The 21836-nt window shown below is 41.0% G+C and overlaps 2 protein-coding genes and 1 long non-coding RNA gene across 4 annotated transcripts; 1 reads left to right on the top strand and 2 right to left on the bottom strand.

The window, feature by feature from the left end:
* Positions 1–2041: 2041 nt before the first annotated feature.
* On the bottom strand, positions 2042–5382 carry yrdc (yrdC N(6)-threonylcarbamoyltransferase domain containing). Its single transcript, XM_085801100.1, has 6 exons — positions 5108–5382; positions 4555–4750; positions 4082–4196; positions 3857–3976; positions 3624–3754; positions 2042–2877 (listed from the first exon to the last, which is right to left on the bottom strand). Exons 1-6 carry the CDS (start codon positions 5283–5285, stop codon positions 2811–2813), a joined length of 807 nt encoding a protein of 268 aa, XP_085657226.1. The 5' UTR covers positions 5286–5382; the 3' UTR covers positions 2042–2810.
* A 490-nt stretch (positions 5383–5872) lies between these two features.
* Positions 5873–6444, top strand: LOC146971683 (uncharacterized). Its single transcript, XR_015037825.1, has 4 exons — positions 5873–5971; positions 6052–6110; positions 6186–6287; positions 6365–6444. It is a non-coding gene; the product is annotated as an uncharacterized LOC146971683 (long non-coding RNA).
* A 73-nt stretch (positions 6445–6517) lies between these two features.
* mtf1 (metal-regulatory transcription factor 1) lies at positions 6518–21652 on the bottom strand. 2 transcript variants are annotated; one of them, XM_085801097.1, is made up of 11 exons: positions 21549–21652; positions 19145–19679; positions 15426–15664; positions 13995–14126; positions 13659–13732; positions 12753–12886; positions 12240–12317; positions 11936–12038; positions 11192–11856; positions 10648–10717; positions 6518–10297 (listed from the first exon to the last, which is right to left on the bottom strand). In XM_085801097.1, the coding sequence occupies exons 2-11, from the start codon at positions 19613–19615 to the stop codon at positions 9801–9803; spliced, it is 2463 nt and encodes an 820-aa protein (XP_085657223.1). In that variant the 5' UTR covers positions 19616–19679; positions 21549–21652; the 3' UTR covers positions 6518–9800. The 2 variants fall into 2 exon arrangements, with proteins under 2 accessions (XP_085657223.1, XP_085657224.1); XM_085801098.1 differs by lacking the exon at positions 21549–21652 and adding an exon at positions 21118–21199.
* Between the last annotated feature and the right edge of the window lie 184 nt (positions 21653–21836).

Genomic DNA, 21836 nt, shown 5'->3' with positions numbered 1-21836 from the left:
TCTACAAATATCCCCTAAGTACTTTAATTGCAGTAGCAGACTCTCTACACTCCTCCTGTTAGCAACGCCAGCCCATAGCCCTGCCCACAGATTTACAACATACATTGTTGTGAATGGACCCAAATAAACGGCCTATTTTCGTGGCCTAAAAGAGGTTTTACCTGAAAAAAAAATACACCGTTCCATTGTTCACTATAATATAATTTTTTCCAGCCCCTCAAAGTGCAGGAAAAACACAGTTTCTATTTGGACCTAACCAACTGCTGATCGGCGGGCGCTAACCCTGGGCGGAGGGATACGTGAGTTGGTTAGGTCCAAATAAAAACTGCGTTTTTCCTGCACTTTGAAGGGCTGGAAAAAATTATATTATAGCGAACAACGGAACTGTGTATTTTTTTCACATAAAACCTCTTTTAGGCTGCGAAAATAGCCCGTTTCTTTGGGTCCATTCACAACAATGTATGTTGTAAATCTCTGGGCAGGGCTGAGGGCTGGCGTTGCTAACGGAGGAGTGCAGAGAGTCTTCTACTGCAATTAAAGTACTTAGGGGCTATTTGTAGATCATACAACCCCACTTTAAAAAAAATGCTACTATCCCTTTAAGGTAATGAACCTACTCCTATGACTATTATGGCAACAGGCGAATTTGCCAAAATGTTGAACTATCCCTTTAAACAGCATGCTCTTGTGGATGTGTGTGTACGCATAAGAGGGAGTGAATGTAGAGACTGATGAGTGTAGATTTGAGCGCTTAAGGACATCCTTATACCTTTCAACTAAACCAAATGTGAGAGTTCCTGCAAGTGTGTGTGCACATTCCTGCTCACATGCTCACCTCAACAGAACTGTGCAGTGGGATTTCCTCATAAAGCAGCATTAAAGAGTCAGTCTGCTATTCCTTCCAACTTTTACTGACACTCTGAAATGCTATTAGGTCTGTCGCTCATCACTGACAAGCTCCAACACTCCTACTATCAGAACAACTACTGCCTGACATATTCATAAATACGTGTCACCATGTGAATCCTCATTTCCTTCTCTGAAGATGAATAGAACTGGTCATAATAGCAATAGTGACACTTTTATGGTTTTTCATTGAAACAGACTGAGACACTAAATGTTGATGTTTCCTTCGCTCAGGTTCAGATAGCTCATTAATATGGTGAAGAATTGGTGTTTTTAAAAGCAGTGTGCGTGGCTTAAATATGTAAGTGAAGAGTGGTTTCATTTCAGATGTCATATGACAACACGAGTCCCAGAAAAACAGAGGAATGGTTCAGGATTTTGGGAAAGTTGAGAAAATTGATTAAATGTGATGCTATGGACATCTGCCTATAGCTTAAAGCTAACAGCTGACCCCATCCTCAACATGTTATTGTTTACATTCATTTCCCACTTTATCAAACTATTGCTTAAAATAATTATTTCCGGTTGTACATTTTAACGGGGTTTCATACAATTTCATATCCAAGAAAATCCAAGAAATGTAAATCTGTTGGTGAGTAAAATCAACACCCTTTGAGTATACATTGTAGCATGAAGATAAGCACTGCTACTCTCCACTGTGCTAACCAACAAAGGTTCAGTATTCACATAATCATTTCATGTGGCAAATAACAAAGCCAATCAGACAGGCCAGTCAGGGCCAGTTACACTAAACTTTGCCTTAAGGTACTGCTATAATATTACTGCATTATATTCACATATATGGAAAGAAGCCATGTTTATTGTGGGTACACATTACTCTCTTTCACTTTAGTAAAAGTTTCAATGCTGGGGCTCGATGTTTTGGATAAAAACCTACCACTGACTGGGACGCTCTGCTGTGTGGATGTGTGTGATGTGGAGCTCATGAAAGCCTGCTGTCCAATGCTAGTAAAAATGTACTTTCAGACATTTCAGGCTTCTCTGAGGATAATTTGTCTTTGCTTGACTTAATTTATTTTTCAACCACAATCTTGAGTCTTGATTTCACATATGCCAATTAGTATCAACAGTGAGTAAAATCCAGACACATAAAAAATAAAAACTGATGTATGCATCAAATGGCCTCATTTATTATGAAGAAAAAATCCCCAAAACTTCAATCATCATTGTAGATGCCATCAAAATGAGTTTACATAAGAGAATTTGGGTTTAACATCTACTTGGACAGATAAGTTTCACATTGCCACTTGGTTCATGTGTGAATCTATGCATTACAGTACTTTCCAACGTGTCCATGCAGTATGTAATATAACAGTTCTTGTAACTCTGACCAACTGCAGTACAAAGCTAATACAGTTTATCTGACAAAATAAATACAGGGGATTCATAATTTAATAACAAATATTTGATGCAATTCACAGAGAATTCTCATCACTTATGTTTTGTTGTCAGGAAGATTCACTTAGGGTCTATGATGTCTAACCCTTATCAAAAGAGTGATAATATAAACTGTCTAAGAGAAAATTTTACGTTGATAAATGCAAAAAATAAAAATCCCATACTATTGCTTTCTCTGTTTTGTGTGCAAATGTCAGACAACTGTGACACTTAGTTTAAAATCCAACAGAATCTGAGAATAGTAGATGCAGGGTAAGGCAGAAAATATGTTCAAAAGAAAAAGTAACATCAGACCTCGAAGCAGCAGCCAGAACGACACAAGTGGCTGAAAACTCGAGCTGTTCCTGGTGTTTCGTCTTTCCTGAGCAACAATCAATTCTTCTGAGAGAATATGAGATAGGAGTCCTCTTTTTCTGACCAAGCCCCAAGGTCAAAGCTATTTGTGTGTCTTAGCGTCTGTTTGTGGAGTATGGACAGCTCAAAGGTCATTCTCCCGAGTCCTCTGACAGGCCGTATTTGTGTTCCAGCACATCAATCGTATGTGAAAGGGCACTGAAAAAGAGAATTACAGTCATTTTCTCATTTAATGTATAAACTCTTATCCAGGTTAAGGGTGGGAGGGGTCGAGGGAGAGTGGCATCACAAATCCACATTGTGTAGTAAACTGCAGCCGTGTTTTAGTCCACTAATTAATGCGCAACACCCCTGATCACGTTCTGTGGTCACTGGTTAAATATTCTGTCTGCACAGGTTTGCCCACATTTTGTTTACTAGCTTCCAGGAGGAGATTCACAATGACAGCAGGTGCTGCAGCTGGCACAGCCTCCCAGCGGTGGACAATGTTGTCATGACACTGTTGCCTCAGTACAAAGCACAGCAGTAAACCAAAAACACTGGCAGGTGCACAATGCACGTGGAGCTTTCTAGGAAATAAGCCTGTTCTCCATTATGGTCCATCCACTTACTCCATGAGTTGTGGAGTAAACGGGAACAGTCTGCTCCATCACCAGATGACACCCAGAGGTCTATCCATCACTACATTATCATTTCAATTATTCTGTCGGTATCACCAGGTGGTTTGAAGTTATTCTTATCAATCAATTTGTTTATTTCGGGCATGTCAATTTAAATCATCATCATCAGACTTCATCTTAGTTCAAATAATACAATACAAATGGCCGAAAGGGAAAGCGGGAGAAGCAAAAGCTTATCTAGTCCCGCCCCCATTAGTAGGATTCTTAGATAAGCTACTACAGGAGTCGATGGCGAACTGGGTCCCAGTTACAACATGAACTCACCAGCCTGGTCTAATGATGCTGTATTTGCCAAGTGCTGACAAGTCGACTACTGTTGATCCGGCACGGCTCTGGTCTCTTATTGGCCCACCATCCACCACCACTGCTAGGCTGGGCCACAGGTCTTGAAACTCCTTCAGGAGACAAAAGAGAAAGAAGCAATTAAAAAACCAACAACACAGAGATACATCCTTCAAACATCATTTAAGATGCTGGAAAAAGATTTCTTCACTTACGTCTACTTCCACAGTGCTGGTATGTGAACTGATGTTGGCGCTAGTTAGAGCCAGTGGCTCCCCACACATCTGGCAAAGGCGCCGCAGAAAGTTGTGGTCTGGGATACGGACACCTACGAGCTGAGGGATGCAGCGGATGAGTGACGTTTACCAACAATTCACTTGGAATCATTTGGCATTTCATTTTTCAGTGACTTCGCTTTCGCTCTCTAGGAGCGGACTTACCGAGGTGAAGGGGTTGAGATCTGCGTTTAGTGTTTCAGACCTTTCGAACACCAGCGTGACGGGACCAGGCAGCAGGTCACTCAGCATCTCCTCTTTCACCTTCACCTTGCAGTACCTGGTGACACATGAGCCATTTTCGATTTGAGCTGCTGCACGCATTTTCACTATTTCCTGCCATTTACGAAGCAATGATGTCATTATTTTGAATCTGCCCATCATCCATCAGTCTCCTGTGTGTGTTTCATTTACCTGGCAGATTAATTCATCATGCATATAGACCTGTGTGCTTGTTGCTTGAATTGGTGTGGATGTGTTATCTCTGTCTGTGTATGACTGCAGCCATCACACCTCTGTTGGACTGACAGTCATCACTGTTTAAAACTGCGCAGGCTGATCAAACTGCATCTCCATTGGAAATAAATACCACTGTTCACCATCCACCAAGTACTGGTGGCAAAACAGCAGCAACTTACTTGTAGATATCCTGAATTTCTCCAACACAGATCGCCAGGGGTTTGTGACCATTTCGACCTTTGATGTCATAGATTTTCTTAATGGCTGCAGAGTTCTGGGCCAGACAGGCCAAACCGTATATGGTGTCTGTGGGCAAGGCGACGACATTGCCCTCCTTCAGGGCCTTCACCGTGCATCGCAGGATTTCAGCACCATCTGCAGTTCGAAGAGAGGGAGGGTCAATGGGGGATCAGCAACACAGCATAAATAAGCACCCATGATGATAACAAAATGAGATGGAAACATTAAAGGGATGAAAGTAAAGGCTTTGTGGACTGATGCTCTCATAGTTACAGGGAGGGTTCAACTTCTCAAAAACAATCTGGGGCAGCAGGTCCATGTCATTCAGAACAGGAAAATCGGGAATATGATGCAACACATTGCAACGTTTACAGCCAAACAGCCCGTGTCCATCTCTCTACAGCAGCTGGAGCTCCTCATCAATACATTTGACTTTCACCTGTTTGGGAAACAAACAGTCCACGGACACCCACGTGCACTTGTTGAGCTCACCTGTGTGGCCCTCCTGATGGATGGTCGGCCCGTTGGAGGTCGGCGGCAGTAAACGCAGCACTTTGGTCTTCAGCTCCTTACACATGTCTGCTACGACTCGACGAACCGCGGCTGAACCGTGAGCTGCTCTCGGTCTCAGTAAATCAACGGCGACAGTACAAACTTTAAGTGACTTCATAAAACCAGAGCTACAACCGTTGAGGAGTTGGTTCACGAGCCGAAGAGCGTGTTGTCGCCGAATGGCATCACACAAGACTTCCGGGTTACGCCTCCAAACAATGACGACTCGTTTCTTAAAGGGCCAGGACAATGGCGCTATTATAAGAACATGTAAGTTCACAATACATCCATGTACGGGAACATTCTTGCTATTAGGCCTAACTACCGAGCTGTAAAACAATTTGTAGTCCTATGAAACTTCGGTAGGCTACAGACAAACCAATTAGGCTACATCTTTTTATTTATTTAATTTCATTTAGCCAATATAGGCCATTCTGTTGTTTTGAAATTCACTGCAAACACATTTCACTTAATTCATCAACTTGCCAAAATGTCATGTTCCAGGAAGTAGGCTACTCGCGTTTTAACAACCCAAGTATTGACAAACGACACGTAGGCTATATGGCTATAATAAAATTAACACGTCACCCATCACTCTTTAAATTCTGTAGGCCTATTTTCTTTTGCATAATATGCAGGCTAATTGAATGTTGCATGCTCCTCGTTTCGTTCCTGCCACCACCATCATCACTGATGTCAAATTGATGACACCTGTGTGACCTGTATTTAAATAACAAAGACACAGGTTGTGGAAATTCAGCGTTTACAGGATAAATACGTCGGACGCCATGTCCTCTGACACAGGTAACAAAACATTTAAATTTAGGTTGTTTCATTATCAGTGTTTTTTTAAAAAAAAATTATGATTTGTTAAACAATTGCAGACTGTAGAGAAGATCCGGTGGCTGGGGAGGGTGATGATGGCGCTTCATCGGCCCAACAGGTCAGTGTGAATAGGTTTGAGCCTCTGATGTATTGTCCAGATCAAGTGGTGAACAACGTGTTTTTTCGTCCAAAGCAACTGGCAGAGCTCAATGACAGACTGGCGCTCCTGTCTGAGAGGGTTACCCTGTGTAGCGGAATGATGGATGACCTCAAGGCGCTGAACGAAGCTCTCAAGGTGAATTTTTATTTATCATTTTTTGTTGGCCCTTGTGACTTCCTGCAGATTTGAAAGTTAATTTTGATGTTTCACAGAGAAAATCTCTCCACGATGTGTCCTTACCATTGCAGAAGTGATCAACGTGCTCTGGAAAACATGCTTCTTTTTTTTCCTTTCTCCTATTAAATGCATTTCATCATAATGAACTCAGTTTTTTTTTTTTAATTGAATGGGGAGAACAAAAAAAATCAGTGACAAGGATAAGGTTTTATTAGTATTATATTGCTCTCAATTCAGAGTTATTTATCATATTACTTTATACGAAACAAGCATAAGCAAACATTTTCACATTATACATTCTTTTAAAAAATACAAATCCTTAACAATTCCTCACTCTTTGGGTGTCAAGACATTACTTTGGAAGCATATAGTTTCCTCTCTCTCGCCCTTTTTCGCTTTCTTTTTTTTTCTTTTTGTTTTTTTTTTCTAAATATTGGCCATTTGGAAAAATGTTGGAGATGGCAGAAATTCTGGATCTCTATTTCCAAAAAAGCACTCTGGCTAAACACTTGTGAACAAAACGATCTGCTTCCAAACATATGCCACCATCAGTGACGTGCCAACGTTGACCTTTTTCAGGTGAACCTCAGCTGCAAGTTCGACTTTCAGTGGTGAAATGAGCCAACAAATTATCCACACGTCAAATTTAAATGTGAGAGGCTGAGATGACTACATAGATGGGGTAAGCCCAAATGAAACATGTACCCATAAAGTGTAAAAGTTAAAAAGAAAGGAAAAGCTGCTTACATTTGACCAAAAATAATTCTTAAAACAGAATCATTCATTCACTAAGCACTCCTTCAAACAAATCCAGTTGGTTTTTAACCAGTTACCTCAGAGGCAAAATAGCATGTAGAAAGGGAAAGCTGTGGTGCAACATTCATTGGAACAGTACTTGGACACACTACAAGGACCAGATTCACACCACTCCAAATGTGAAATATGAAATACAATATACTGGAGTTCAAGAAGCATGCTCTATGTGTATGCATTGGAAAGGCAACTTTTGCCACTGGACTTGTGCATATAAGGTTGTAGCAGACTATCATGTCACAGAGGGAGGAATAAATAACACGTTTCTGTCTTGGAGTCAGTATTTAAACTTGTGAATGCCACTTAAAATTGCATAGTTGTGTTCATTGACAGTATGCATGTAGAAGAATGTATATTGATGGCATGACCTTGACTCCTGGCAGTAATTTCACCGAGCGCTTTGACAGGGAAATGGTGACGTGAATTTTACAATCCAATGGAGAAAATTTCAGATTTAGACACTCCTAATATCAAACACTGCATAAGTGGAATGGTTTTGAGCACAAGATGTGACTGGAGCGTTGAACAACATCTGCCTTCTTGGCACCTGTGGATGGTGGGAAATCTCCACTTCTCCAAATTATACAGCCAAAGAACAAAACAAAACAAATGATACCAGTTTTGTTCCTACGACCTGAAACTAAAATATAGAATCGCATCACCTGCATCTGTTATGTAGCTGATTATAGATATAGATATTTTTCAAAATGCTGCATATCCATTTCTGACTTTACAAACATTACAGCTGGAAAATAATGCAGATCTAGCTTCTCTGTCTCAGTGATTTGCCTCTGTGTGATCCCCTGCTGGAAGTAATTGCTTGAGACTCAATGAATATGTCAACATGTCAATGGCAAGTCTGTAGCAGAGACTGTCAAGGCAAGGAAGGCTCATAACAGTTAACGTTGTAAGGCCAAGTAGCTCTACACTCTAGTATATGGGGCATAATGCCTTCGCTTTATCATCATTGCATTTTGTCCCATGTGAAACAATACTGTTACTTTACACTCTGAGCAAGGGGCTATGTGTTACATATATTTCGTTACTATAGGGACTGTACAGAAGCCCAGCTGCTTATAGTACCACTCGTTTTTAACACAGCAAAACTCAAACTATTCTGCATGAATGTGACTGAGGGGAATAATGCAAGGATAGAGGGTATACATCAGCTCCAAACTCTGAGAGTTAGTAATTCAAAAGTCTATACAAAAATACAAATCCAAGAATAATCTACAAGTTTCTCAAAGATGTTTACACTAAAATGTACTATATACACACTGTCGCCAGGACACCATCTTTTAAATGCTACTTTACAGCAGTTGTATACAAAAAAAGTCTGTAGTGGTGCTGCACCTCGGCTAACAAGCAGATTACTCACTTTACAAGTTAGTGTGCAATAAACAGGGGAGAGTGCAGCAAAACGTAGGGCTACTGCAAGTGTGGGGCGTCGGGTTAGGAAAACACATGTCTGAGTAACAAATTAGGGGAATCAGGATCAGTTATGACTTGATGCATCCCTGAGAGGGCCACAACCCTATACAACGTGGGATGTTGACAGTAGTTCATTACTGTTTCATTGTGGACAATTTTTGCAAACAAGCAGATCCTAGAGACTAATTCACTGTGCAGTCTACTACAGGTGCCTCTTTTCTCCAACTTGCTTTTAGCAAACCCATTACGTTCTTAAAAGGAAAGCAATTCAGTAACAAAAACAACTCAACTTAAAAATACAAGTGATTGGAATAAATTAATAGATTTTTTTCTGCTATCTTGAAGATAATAGTATTACCAGTATAATGAAAGAATCAAGTATTTAAATAAATTAACATGTACAATTTTAAATTAGTTTAAGTTAGGCAACTCATCGATGTATTGACTTAATTTCACTTAGAGATAGGCAAATCTGATCACAGGTTCTTCTCTCAATTAGTACATAACTGTCAAAAAAAAAAAAAAAAGTAGAAAAGAATCACATTTCCTCGACTACACTAGTCTTCCTCGAAAACAAAAATACTCAGGAAGTCACTTCATCTTGTGTGACAGCCATGTGACCCCTCAAAATTCCAGCTGGGAGCAACTCTTGGTAAAATTATAGCAAATTCCTCGAATATACAGTGCATTCTGATCAGCTGCATATCAGCTTTAAGTGTTTGTTATTAGGACCTGTGGTACAGTACAAGGATATACAGACAAGTTTGGTTTTCCTGCTCAGGTGTGATACCTTCAAGCCAGGAAAATGGAACTCTTAACTTTATCAGTGCTTGGACACTCACTTATTTCATTCAGGTCAGAGTGGATATCAAAGGTTATTATATACAGTTTGATTATGCTTTTTAACAAAGGACCTACTGCCTTTTCCCTGTGTAAATTAGCATTAACATTGCTAAATCTCAATAAGCAAACTAATCCTGTTTCTAACAACTCAGCTACTGCAATGAGTCTCAACAGAGAAAGTATTCATAGACCGTGTATATATGTTGCACAATGCCATACAGAACAGAATGCACTGCAGATACAGGGGTTCAAAGCACACACTATATAGGGAGAACGACGAGGCGTCACCGAGGAGAGTGACTTGAGATGTAGGTGGAATCAATGCCTGTGGATGAGTGGGTGCAACAGACAAACACATGGTGCTAGACTGAGAAGGCAGCTCTTCTAAGGATTGCCATCAGTGGCCATGTTGAAGTCATCTGCAACCAGCAGCAAAGCCTCAATGTTGGCAGCTGTCTCAGGGCTCTGCAGGGAGAAGAGGTCCGAGACATCCATATTGGCTAACCCGTCGGATGAGGGAGGGTTGGTAGAGGCAGTGCTGCTCACTATAGTGGAGAAAGTCTGAGCTGAGGAGGAAGAGGAAGAGGAGGGGGCCTCCAGGCTCGCCTCACCCACCTTGGAGGAAGACTCAGGGAGACAGCACGAGGAAGAGGAGGTGGTTGGATGGTGGGGAGGCTCTGCGGGCTGCGGTGGTGGTGGGGGAGGAGGGGGAGGAGGGGGCTCTGGCGGTTGCTGCTTTGCCGGGGCAGAAACGGTTGAGGAGGCACTCTTTACACTCTTTTCTTTAGCAGAGTCCCTGCAGGCACAGTGGCACTGGCAGGATTCCTCCTGTTTGATGATGATGACTGGCAGGCTGAGGCCGATCTGTTGGACTGAGTTACCTGAAACAAGCCAAAGAAATACATTTAATGCAAAACAATTTAAACAAAAGTTTGCAAATTGATAGAATTTACTTTTTGAATGCCCTCCCTGCAGAAGAACACATTCATTAAAAAGTTAGTGTAAAATACAGGGGGTAGGAAATTACTGACTGCTTAGTATAAGGAGGAATTCATCAGTTGATGGGAAAAAAAGTTAAGGATGTATGATCTCACAAAAAACTGTATGGTACAGAATATGATTGGAGGAGGGGGCTAAGGAAAATAGCAAAGCTGAAACAAGAGGACGGTCAACGTCCATAAAATGGAAAAACAAAAAAACAAACATAACTTTTTACTACACACTGACTTACCAGCATTTCCTCCCACTGGTATGGCTGTGGTGAAGAAAACCTTTTCCACTTTTGGAGCTCCTTGATGTGACTGTAAACAAACAGTGGTCACCACATTTGAAACGGGATGCTCAACAGGAGAGCATTTATGAAGTTGCCTCATCAAAATCCATTACTGAATAAAATAAATCACTTTGATCGATGTGTTTATATAAAAAACAGAAGTGATACAAGTAAAAGTTATTCCATTGCTACACTTACTGTGCCATCTCAAAAGCCACAGATTTCCATACCATTCTATATGATTATTATGTTTAATGATGAGTTAGCAGCTTATGTATCATTACTGACATGCTTAGCACTTTTTTTTTTGCCAATCCTCTTCCTCTATCAACAAATATTTATTAGGACAGAAATCCCTAATTTGCTCTACCAATGTATAAGGGAATGTGTGTTTTAAAATATAATTCTTAAAACAGATATTTTCAAATATTCAAACAATATTTCAAACAAACCAAGTCACTATTTTTTTGTACAAACTGTGTGTGGGGGCATTACTCAGTACCTGCTCGGGGTTCTGCTGGCTGCTGGCAGCACTGCTGAGGATCCACTGGAGGTTCTGGTCAGCCATGACCAAGCTGGGCTGCAGCAGATTCTGGGTGGGTGCTATGGTGATTGTGGCGGGAGTGGGAGCCAGAGCAGGGCCAGAGTTGGGGACAGGGTTGTTGGCCAAAGGCACAGGTTGAGCCACAGCTGCCAGAGCATCTGTTGTAGTGGCTGCAACCACAGACACAGAAGCAGCGCCTGTGTCTGTGGCAGTGAGTGCTGGAGCCACTGGAAGAGGAGTAGCGAGCGGTGGTGGTAGAGGAGTGGTCTGGGTGGTACCTTCAGGCTGCAGGAATGTGGGTGGCAGTGCCACATAGTGCTGGGAGGGGGCGTGGTTCGGTGCTGGGACAGAAGCCTGAGCAGGCACGTCGGAGATCTGCTGAGGCCGGGTTAGTTGCATGAAAGGGGGCGGCTGGGCAGAGGTGAGAGTAGCGGTGACAGAGACAGAGGTGCAGGCCTGAGAGGAAGAGCTCTCTCTGAGCTGGGAAGAAGCCTCCATGACTGCAGTTGTGTGGGAACAGGAAGATGAGGAGGTAGGGTTGATAGAGAAAGAGATGATAGGTGAGGCATCAGTCACTCCTGGTTGGACAGAGGTCTCTAGGCAGAAGGGTTCAGCAAGGCTCTCTGAGGAAGGAAGGGAAAACTCCTTCAGAACAAGCACCTTTGATATAATTTAAGACGACAGGCTTTGAAATATTCTCACCATTGTGATGGGCATCATCTTGGCTGACACTGTTTTCAGGACTCTGGAACATGAGCTCAAAGATTTTCACTGGGGTCACATTGTTGAGGTCTAGATTTTGAGCCTGTAATAACAGTGAAATTAATAAAAGGTTAAATGAATACTTGAAGTTACCAGCTAGAAACTCTTCTCAATTCTTATTACAGTGGATACAGAGTAATAACTGAGCTAAAATGCCAAAAAGAAACTTGATCAACAATGACAGCTCCTCTTCATCTCCAATCCAACATCTGTTTGACAAAGCTGAAGCAAAGGCCAGACTTACATTATGGATGTTCTCTCGTAGCTCAGAGTCTGTAGAGATGAGGCTCAAGTCACTGAGGCACAGCGAGTGATTTGCATCCTGTAATTAAGAGATGAATAGGTTAATTAAACTTGACACTGCTCTGGGATCAAGTGGTATGTTGGTGTAAAAAAGGTTTTATAATGAACAGTTAGGCACAAATATTAAAGTAGTAAATAACGATGATGACTGTTCTTTTGGAGATGTGCCTAAGATGTGGAGTTATTTGATCTGATGGCTACTTCTTTTGCATAATAAATTATTAACATTTACCATTGTTAATTCAGTGCAGTATGAACCTCTCTCACCAAAATGTTCACATCATGCATGGGTGCAGCTTTTACTTTGGCTACCATGATCTTCCTATTATGTGTGAGATCATAGCACAAGTAAAAAACATCTGAAGTTTTTAACAAAATACATTTTATGATGACAGTGTCATGTTGTTTGGGCTGTAGATGGAGAACACTGGGAAACAGCAGTGCAGTGACTCACTTCAGAGAGCGGATGGGTGAGGGTGACGCTGAAGGACTGTCCTTTGTCGTGGCCCCGGATGTGACTCTTCAGACTGTACTGGCTGCTAAAAGTCTTCTCACAGCCGTCACTGGGACAGTTGAATGGCTTCTCCCCTACAGAGAAAGAGAGAGAACAATACAGATGGACACTTTAGGGTGAGAGCTAATCTTTATTGTCGGACAGAAACAAGTCAGCTAAGATAAAGGTTGCTTCTTTGGAGGAAACCGATAAAGATTCACAACCAGTTACTGTCTCCATGTCAGGAAGACAACGCTAATTAACTGTTGATTTAAATGTTTATTTATTCATATTTTCTTCTGTTTACAGCATGCACAGAACTGGAACTAAGTCAAACAGCTGAAGCACACGGTCTAATGTTTCACCTCTGTCGTCATCTGAAATAAAACTTTTATTGGACAGGTGGGGACATAGGTTGATCTAATCCTTTATTACTTTATTTCATCAGTTTGGGCAAATCACCCATACACTAAACAATATCTAAAAGGCATGACATTTTAGTAACCACGTGAACAGGATTAAGTAGCTGGCACTTTGGTACACTTCCCCTCCCTGAACCAGCATTTGAGCAAAGAACTTGGTCTCAGTTGTCTAACTGGGAACTTCCTATTGGGGAAGTTAGGGCACATCAACACACACTTTATAATTGGTGCTCTTTTATCTAAATGTCTACACTTTGTATTGGAGGACAGGGTAAATACAAAACACAAAGATGGTTTTGGTTGCTGGAAAATTTCAATTAGAGTACTCATATAACTGTGTGGGAAACAATGCAGATGCAAATCAAACATAGCTGAAAAACAAACATGCTTGTTCAAACTACCCTGGATAAATAAAGGTTACATAAAACAAACTGCTAATGTGTACCTGTGTGAGTCCGTACATGTGTTTTTAGATGATGACTTGCAGCGAAAGCTTTTCCACAGCCATCATGGTCACACCTGAAGACAACAGACATAATAATTTAAGACCAGGTGCATATAAACAAGACAGATGATTTGATATATAACAAAGCCATATCCCTGCTTGAACAGTAAGCACCCTTGACTCATCATATAGACATAGTTAAGTACATATTTGTTCAGCGGATGGGAAGGGAATCTCAGCACTACTTGGGCTGATGTCTAACCAAAGTCAGGCTCCCACAGTTGAAGACACTGCAAGAAAAAATGATTTAATATGACAAAACAACTGTATTCTCACCGGAATGGCTTCTCCCCAGTGTGTGTGCGAATGTGCTTCCTCAGGTCGCTGAGTGTGGTAAAGTACTTTGTGCATCCCTCCGATTCACAGTTGAATGTCTTGCCTGTGTGAAGTCTCTGGTGTGCTTTTAGTCTGCAGAGACAATAAAATTTGTTTCATTAAACCACAATGAGAGACACACAGGGGAAAGAAACCAAGCATAGCTGCTTAGAACAGCATGTGCTGATTGCTGCTGCTCTTAATGTGTACAAAGAAAAATACAATTGATTGCACATTCAGATGGAAACAGAATCTAATCAAAAACATATAAACATATATGATTGTATCAGAGAATCTGGGTGGAAGAGGCAAGAGTAAAGTATTATTAAAAAGACAACCTGCCCATGTGCGGCATTGGTTTCTTGCAGTTGTTGCCAGTGGCACAGCTCCACCAAGCCCTAGACATGTTGCCATAGCAACTGAACCAACACAGACCACAGGGCTCTGGTGTGAACTGGTTGAGATCACAGCAAAATTTAAATAATGAAAATGCTTTGATCAAAGAACATGTCTGGCACTTGTCAAAGCAGCGACCCAATACAATCACCATTACTGCAGTTTGATCAGAGTATTTTAGTTATAGAAGTCATCACTCTCTGCTTATTTGTCAACACGCCACACTTCATCAAGGGGTCGAGACATCCATCGTGTTACCACTTGACTGGGATTGGGCCTAATTTAGTCAGAAAATGTGCTCTTTTGATACTTAGCAATTAAGATGCTTCTTATCTTCAGATTAACTCACATCCATTTCCATGCACGCACACACTATATCCATGCACGCACAGTCACACTATACCAAACTCATCCATTTACCAAAGTTTTGAATTAGCCCAAAGGTGCAGTAAATTGCAATGTTCTCTGGTTGTGTGTGTGGAGTATTGGGTATTTATTTCTATTCAATCTGTAATTAGGCGACAGGTAGCAGTTTGAGGGAGAAAACTGAAAAGGACACAGCAGCCTGAGATGACAATGTTCTGTTTTTCCTTGGCCCTGTTCCTTTTATAGACCCTTTCAGTTGTTTTACTTTTAGTTGCTCTGACCTTACTTATTTCCTCTTTTTGATATTAAAGTTAAATTTCAGATATGCAGGCCAAAGGGAACACACTAAAACTATTAGCGGTGATCAGAGGAAAATTTGCTGCTCTCACATATAATTCTAAAGAAAATAATTCATAGATATTTTTGTATTGTGACAACACTTGTTGGGCAATTCGCAGCATTCACTTTATGGCAGGATCTGCCCCGATGGTTGATCATGATTCAACCTGACAGTTCTGATATAAAACTAAAAGCTCCTGCAGTAATAATGATCTGAACTTACTTTATGATACCCACAGCACCATAAAAAGAGTTCCATGAGGACACAAACACACACCAAATCTGACTCACCTGTATAACGTGTTAAAGGCTTTCTCACAGCCTTGCACATCGCACTCAAACGGCTTCTCCTTGGTATGAACACGGACATGGATCTTGAGACTGTAAGAAGTGAGGAAGGCCTTTCCACAGCCCTGCTGATTACACACAAACGTGTACTCGCCCCGGTGAGTCTTCTGGTGCGTCCGCAGGTTTCCTGCCGTACTGTACGTCCTTGTGCAGCCCTCAAACATGCACTGGTAACGCTTCACCTGATAGAGGAAGGAGAGGAAGACAAGGTCATTACCATAACTGTGTACGCTGAATTCAGCTATACTGTTTGATATAACTCGGAAGCTCGGAAAAAACACACCATAATAAACAAACTAAATCATTTTTATTCTGGAGTTTAAAGCCAGGAAAAACCATTTGTTAATTCAGCTCAGCAAAAACCAGCCTTGTCATGGGATGAAGTGACTGTCTGAGTTGGTGCGACCTTTCAGAGGCGACTTCAATCCAATGACTCAGCCACCCGTCAGCACATGAAAGTGAATACAAAGGATAGTGATGGTGCCTAACCCCCCAATGCAATGCAATTCATCCCCTACATTTCTGTTTTACAGCACCAATCTCCATTGCAATGTGACAGTCTCCTGCTCTTTTCTCACACAAAGCCCTGGGGCAATGTGGATAAAAGCAGTCCATTCTGTTCTTTGAAATGCTACCCTATACTGAACACAAAGCAAGATGGAGAAAGCTTGTGGCTGACCAACTCCACAGGAGAATCTCCTTTCTCAGCTCCCCTTACATCTCTAACTTACTGATCCTCTTAGAGATAAAATAGTGATAATAATCACAATGATAATGCTTCCAACTATTTCCCCAAAATGTCAAGACTGCTCTACACACATTGCATGGGATATCTTGTCTTGTGTCTTACTGTGCATTACACCAGTTAGTTCTTCACTATGCTGACAATTGATTTTAATTGGACTGTCATTGTGACAAGTAATACACAGCCCCCTAATATCTGTTTATGAAACCTTCACGATTGTTTTACAGTAGTTTTGTTCAGCTTGTTGTGGCAACATTTACTGAAATTAAAGACAACTGAAAGACAACAGCAAAACTCCCATTGTTGTTCAGAATGACACAATTATAAGCAGAAAATCATCTAGACACAGTATTTTCACAGCTTTAAAACACCACAATCCTCATGGGGCATGGAGTGATGCCTTTATCAGCAGGGAAAATAATTGATGTATCAGTAAAAACCCCACAGCAGTCTCGATGCTTCATTTCACAACGCATGTTCAGACACACTAAGTAACATTGGCTGTAAAAAGAAAAAAAAAAACATGGATAGCTGTTGCATGTGCTGTGACATAAAGCTGATTAAACTTCCTTTCAGCCTTACTGACAAACACTAATCTGAACGAAGGGTAGTCTAAAGCCATTCACTTTGATTTTCAGGCTGTGGGAGTGATCATTTGTTAAGCAAACATCCATGCAAAGCCACTGTGCGAAGCCTACTTAAGCTTGTAGCTCAGTACTGTATTTATCTCCCACACCTTTGTGAGTCTTCTCCACCACCAGTTTGATCACTGTGTGTGAGCACTATATGCCCTCGGCCCCCACACAGATAGTGGAAAATACCACTTCATTATAAATTAAATGGTTACATGAGAGTATTTCTTTCTGATACCTGTTGATCAGAAGAATGGATCTGTCCATTTGTTGTTAGAGGATGTGGGCACTTGTGGTGTTCTACACTCTTTTCATGTTTTCAAAGGGAGGGTTGCCAGGTTGTTTTTTTCTTTGTGGTACACACTAGATTGAATGCAAGCAACAACATTACTTTCATTGCATTGCAGTATGCTTATATTCAGCAGCACGACTGCATTAGAAATAACATGTGAGTGCACTTCTGTTGAGGGATAGGGAAGTAGGGTTCAGTTTAAGGCACCCATGGAAATTCATTCTATGCCTGAGGTAACTGTCACAACACATTATGTCATAGCATCAAAACAAATAACACAGACGACAATGCAGGCACTTTGAACATTACCAACTAACAATGCAAGTACAACAAGACAATTCAACATTATATAGACTAGAGATCATACAAATACAGTGCTTGGTGTTAAACTGTAGCACTGGAAACCAACCTCCACACAAGTATCACATTTCACATTTCATTTCTTTAGATATGATATTGCTGCTGGTGGTGGTGGGTTAAAAATACCTACAGACCTACTCTACAAAGACAGCACTCTCCATCTCATGTTAAAATCATTCTCACTAAAAAGGGGATGTGATCTCTGACGAGAAATTGTCCTTTCCTTATGACTCAGAACCTACAGTACAGTGTTGCACCATTTTGCTGCTGTTGCAATCTTTTTGGAATTGTTTACTATTTGTGTCGTGTTCGATCACTGACATAAGAGATTACACTCCACAAAGTCTTCATAGATCCTCAATAAAAAGAGAAAGAGAGAAATCTCTTCATGCTCAAGAAATGTGTTGACTGTTCCCTGCATTCCTTCAGCACACTGCCTTGCATTTAGCAAAGACCAGCTGCTTCACCAGAGCACACTTGGTGTCAGATGGTTTTATTGCTCACCACTAATTAGACTGAGAGAGGTGTCCAAGTGTGGCTAGTGTACCACCAGAAGATAGACAGGAGGCAGACTGGGTTATAAGTGGCCAAAGATCTAACACTGGATGCAAAGGCTGTGGACCACTACTGTGGTCATAATACAAATTCGCAAAAAAAGAAAGGAAGGAAAGGGCATGTACAAAGAAAGCAAAAGCAAACGCATGCATACACACACTCACACACGCTATACATAAACATTATGCATCTTTGTGTTTACATTATGTGTCTCGGGTAGGGATGTCACGATTATAGATTTTCTTAGTACGATTATTGTCAGAAATAATCACGGTATTACGATTATTACGATTATAACACTATGAATGTGTAAAATCAAATATAGTCAAAATATAAAAAATATAATTACTAAACTCTTACAGTAATATAGGACCAGTTATTAAACCCCCGGGGGAAGTGTTTGAAATATTTAAGTCATTAATTGTCATCTATACCAAATGTTTAAGTTTATTTTAATCTTTTTTTTTTATTACAAATGACACGCTAACATTTAAATTCCTACCAATTCAGTGTTACGTTAGATAAATGCACCAGTATCTGTGCATCTTCCTACTTTGGCGCACATCTGCAGGTACGGTTCCAACATAATCTTTTTCGGAAAGTGACGGTATTTAGGAATCTTTACGATCCATTAATTGTAGCGTTTAATACCGCAATTAATTGTGAAAACAAGTAATCGTGACATCCCTAGTCTCGGGTTGTAGGACCATTAGATATGGCAGAAAAATCTTAAAACCAGTTACTGTGCTATTCAGCAATTAGTTGGAATGACTAGATGAGCTTCCACAAATCAAGCCATACAGTCACTTCAACAATAACCAAAATAAATAATAAACAAGGCATTACTTCAGCAGTATTACTTGACCACATCCTATTGAAATACTACCCATTTGTATGCTGTAACTGGTGTGTGAAAACAAATTTATGCAATATGCACTGCTACTGAATAATCAAGGAAGCAGTTCATTGAACTCAGTGAGCACCACCTGTGTTCAAAACAAGCATTCAAAGAATAAGGTATCTTTTCATCTGTTCGGCAGCTACATATCTTTTGCATTTGAGGAGGATCTAGGCTTACCTCTCTCTGCTTGGTTTCTGGGCACTCAGAGTGCAGGGTGAGCGTGGCCCCCTCTATGTTGCGTGGCATGGGAGTGGAGCCTGGATTTATTGTGAACTGGATCTGGTCTGCAGAAATGGTGTGGTGCACATAACCTTGTGACATGGCATCAGGGTCCGCCATAAAGGCCAGAGAGCCGTCTTCCTCATCTCCGTCACCTTCTCCCTCAGTTAAGAAAGTGACTCCATCTTCGTCCCCTCCACAGTGACCCTCCTCTTCGCCTTCCTCGTCCAGCCGGATGGGGTCCCGCTCGATGAGTACTGTGGTGCGGTCGTACACCCGACCGGAGGACGATGAAGGCTTAGCGATCAGGTCATCATCGTCTTTGTCAAAGGGGATCTTATCTTCTTCTTCTTCGTCATCCCGCTCCAGGTGATCCACCTCCACCTCAAAGAACATTGGCGCCTCCGTATGAGGGCCATTCTCACTCATGGTCCCTGGTGCCTCTCCTTCCTTGGCAAGGAGGAATGCACACTCTCAACGTTAAAGTTACAGCCTGAAAAATAAATGAAAAACATACTGTGACTTAACTGAGGAAAGAAAAGAATAGGAATAGAAGGTGTGACATATCAATGAAATCTAAGTGTTGCACTGAGCATGAAGAACGTCATGCCTTGGGAAGATGTTTCAGATAATGTACCAAAACAAATATCCATGTTTAGTTTGACAATTAGAGCAGTAGGACAACCTGTTCTAAAGAATCTGAGAGAACTGGACTTTCCTTAATGTAGCAGCACATCAGAGGAGTGACAGTCTATTGAAAATGCAACACCAAGTTGGAAAATTTACACTCCCCTCTGCCCTCAAAATTTATTTGGATCATTCTCACTTCTCTTGAATGTTTGACTTTTGACACAGAATGATGTAAGTTACATTCTGAGTTTGAAACGGCAGGACTGGTTTCAGTTGTGGTCACTGCAAGTGAAATGTTTCTCAGTGCTCAGCTAAAAGCTGTGTTAGGTATACTATAGGCGTGACTTGTGTCATTACAAAAAGGTTAGAAGCCGATCTTGGTCCTATACAAAACTTATAATAGTGTATCATAGAGCACAGAAGCCTCCAGTGCAAGAGCATTGAGAATGAACTCTCAGGAATATAGAGGACATCTTGTATCCAGCAGTTCATTTTTTTTTTAAATGTAGCAATAGATTGTGGATATTTCATTGATAGAGGCATATGTATACTTTTAAAAAAAAATCCAAGATATTAAGGTTTTTAAGAAAATAGAAGGGTTTCAGACTCCATTAATATTGAACAGGACTTTTAAACATCTCCAATCATGCCTGCTGGTTGCCTTAAATCATCATAATGTAACAGTATTTCCATAGAGCACAGGTCTCTTGCATCGCACCAACAACTGGCCTCAACAACGTGAGCCATGTCTGCAAACGGGGCTCTGGCAGCACTAATACTAAACACTAAATGCCTATGAATCATTGGTCTATCTCTAAAGCAAACATCCACGCGACAACCAATATAAAGTTATTCACTTTCAGCATTTTAAAACACAATGCAGCCTCGTAAATATGCGTGTCAGTGCTGTTTAGAGGAAACATGGAGATCTAGAAGTTTCTGATTGCAATGACAGAAGTCACGAGACAGCAGCAGCTACTGTAAACTCAGCTACCAAACTGACATGTTGAGTGATCTCCAGCCGATTAAAACTGCCCATGGTGACTTTCATCATACGTTATGAATAACTTATGAAAGATGTCACATTCACACGACCATGTCAGCTAACTTTTTCTTCACATGACACGACTGGTGGCTAACGTTCACAATACTGCGCGGTTCATAAACAGAGTGGCCTGATAATAATAATAAAAAACGCACCAATTGCCAACTATAACCAGTTTCACAGAGAATACGCTTACCTGATTTGACCAAACAACACCGTTAGCAGGCTCTGTATACGCTGGTTGATGACTACTAACCTGAGGGTGTACATATCCACAGAGCTCAGCTTTGTCACATCGTTACTAGCCTCGGCTCAGACATCCATCGCTAGCAAGCTAATATACCAAACCTTGTGTTCATAGTTCGTGTATTGTAAATAGCACTGACATTCACTTTAGTATTTGTTTACGTTGTGCGGGTTGAAAGCAGAACCACCACACCAGTCAGTTTTTTTGTCTTTAGCCAAAGCCCGAGCTAAGTTAGCAAAATGAACGTTAGGTAGCAGGCTAGTCAACTAGCAACACTTTAGCTCGGTGGCTAAGCTAGGGAGCTAGCTGGCTAGAAACGTTAGCCAGTTGTCGACAGCTGATATTAACCATCTTCTCCGAGCCAACAGAAGCCAACAAGCTCAGTGTTATCAAGGCATAAAACGGCTTATTAGTAGAAAATGACATTAAAATATATTTACCTGTGTTGAAATTTAAGCCTTATCTCTGTGCTTTAGATGTTTGGCACTTTCTTCCTTTCCCCTCCCTAGGATGTAGGATACCCTACAACGTCACAGACTCGCAGCCATTCGTGATGAATTATGGGAAATTAAATATTAATAAAGCAAAAAAATAAAGTAATACATGAAAGCATTATTCTTCCTAAACATATAATATTACTTAAACTTCGTATGTGACATTTCTTATTCAATAAGAAGTGCATTCTTATAGACTCATCATGAGAAACCTGAACATTTATGTAGTGTTCA

This window comes from Trachurus japonicus, chromosome 16, assembly GCF_045865225.1.
Source record: "Trachurus japonicus isolate A0001 chromosome 16, Traja_1.0".
In the NCBI taxonomy this organism is placed as follows: domain Eukaryota; kingdom Metazoa; phylum Chordata; class Actinopteri; order Carangiformes; family Carangidae; genus Trachurus; species Trachurus japonicus.
This window is presented reverse-complemented; position numbering and strand designations above follow the sequence as displayed.